The sequence below is a fragment of the Phalaenopsis equestris genome, unplaced genomic scaffold, assembly GCF_001263595.1.
Source record: "Phalaenopsis equestris unplaced genomic scaffold, ASM126359v1 Scaffold184147, whole genome shotgun sequence".
Taxonomy (NCBI): domain Eukaryota; kingdom Viridiplantae; phylum Streptophyta; class Magnoliopsida; order Asparagales; family Orchidaceae; genus Phalaenopsis; species Phalaenopsis equestris.
In genome coordinates, this window is record NW_018204096.1 from 1 (window position 1) to 590 (window position 590).

At 45.6% G+C, this 590-nt stretch overlaps 1 protein-coding gene across 1 annotated transcript; it reads right to left on the bottom strand.

Annotated features, from left to right (window-relative positions):
* Positions 1-9: 9 nt before the first annotated feature.
* On the bottom strand, positions 10-551 carry LOC110034334 (histone-lysine N-methyltransferase SUVR3-like). Its single transcript, XM_020738609.1, has one exon. It carries the CDS (start codon positions 495-497, stop codon positions 93-95), a length of 405 nt encoding a protein of 134 aa, XP_020594268.1. The 5' UTR covers positions 498-551; the 3' UTR covers positions 10-92.
* Between the last annotated feature and the right edge of the window lie 39 nt (positions 552-590).

A 590-nucleotide genomic window follows, 5' to 3' on the forward strand; every position in this document is an offset into this window, starting at 1 on the left:
AGACCAACAGCCACGTCTAAAATGGTGATTGTCTGGCTTGTTTCTCTTTGTGAATCTGAAGTTCAACCATATGATGAAATGCACCAACAACATCACGCTTCCTCAGAGGGCAGAACACCCATGCATTCTTCTTTTCCACAAAAGCAAGGCAGGCCATTTGGCCTTCGGGGAGCATCCCCATAGCTGAAGATGAGCTCCTCGCCTTCTGAAATATCTACAGCAGCAAAGAAACAAAGCCTGGGAAGAAAACACCCAGAATTCCTCACCAGTACAACCATCAGATTGCCGCCGTCACACGAGTGATTGATGAAGCGAGCTACATTTCCGATCTCGGTTGCATCAATGTTGACCCTCAGGCAAGCTTTACCAGATGGAAGATGCTCCCGAACAACCAAAAGTGCAGGCGAAAAGTTTCGGGTGGACGCAAGCTCATCGTATGCATGTAAACGTCTTCGCGCCTCTTCTGTTGTCACAAATTCACCTGCACAGAGGTGCATTCATCAAAGTCTATCATGAAATTTTTGTGGGATGTGCATAAGAATGTTGATGCCAACTTCGGGTATGAAGAATCTTTCTTATATGATTTGATA

Excerpts from the sequence above, each read along its gene's own strand:
- LOC110034334 (XM_020738609.1), bottom strand. The coding sequence starts at position 497 with ATGCACCTCTGTGCAGGTGAATTTGTGACAACAGAAGAGGCGCGAAGA.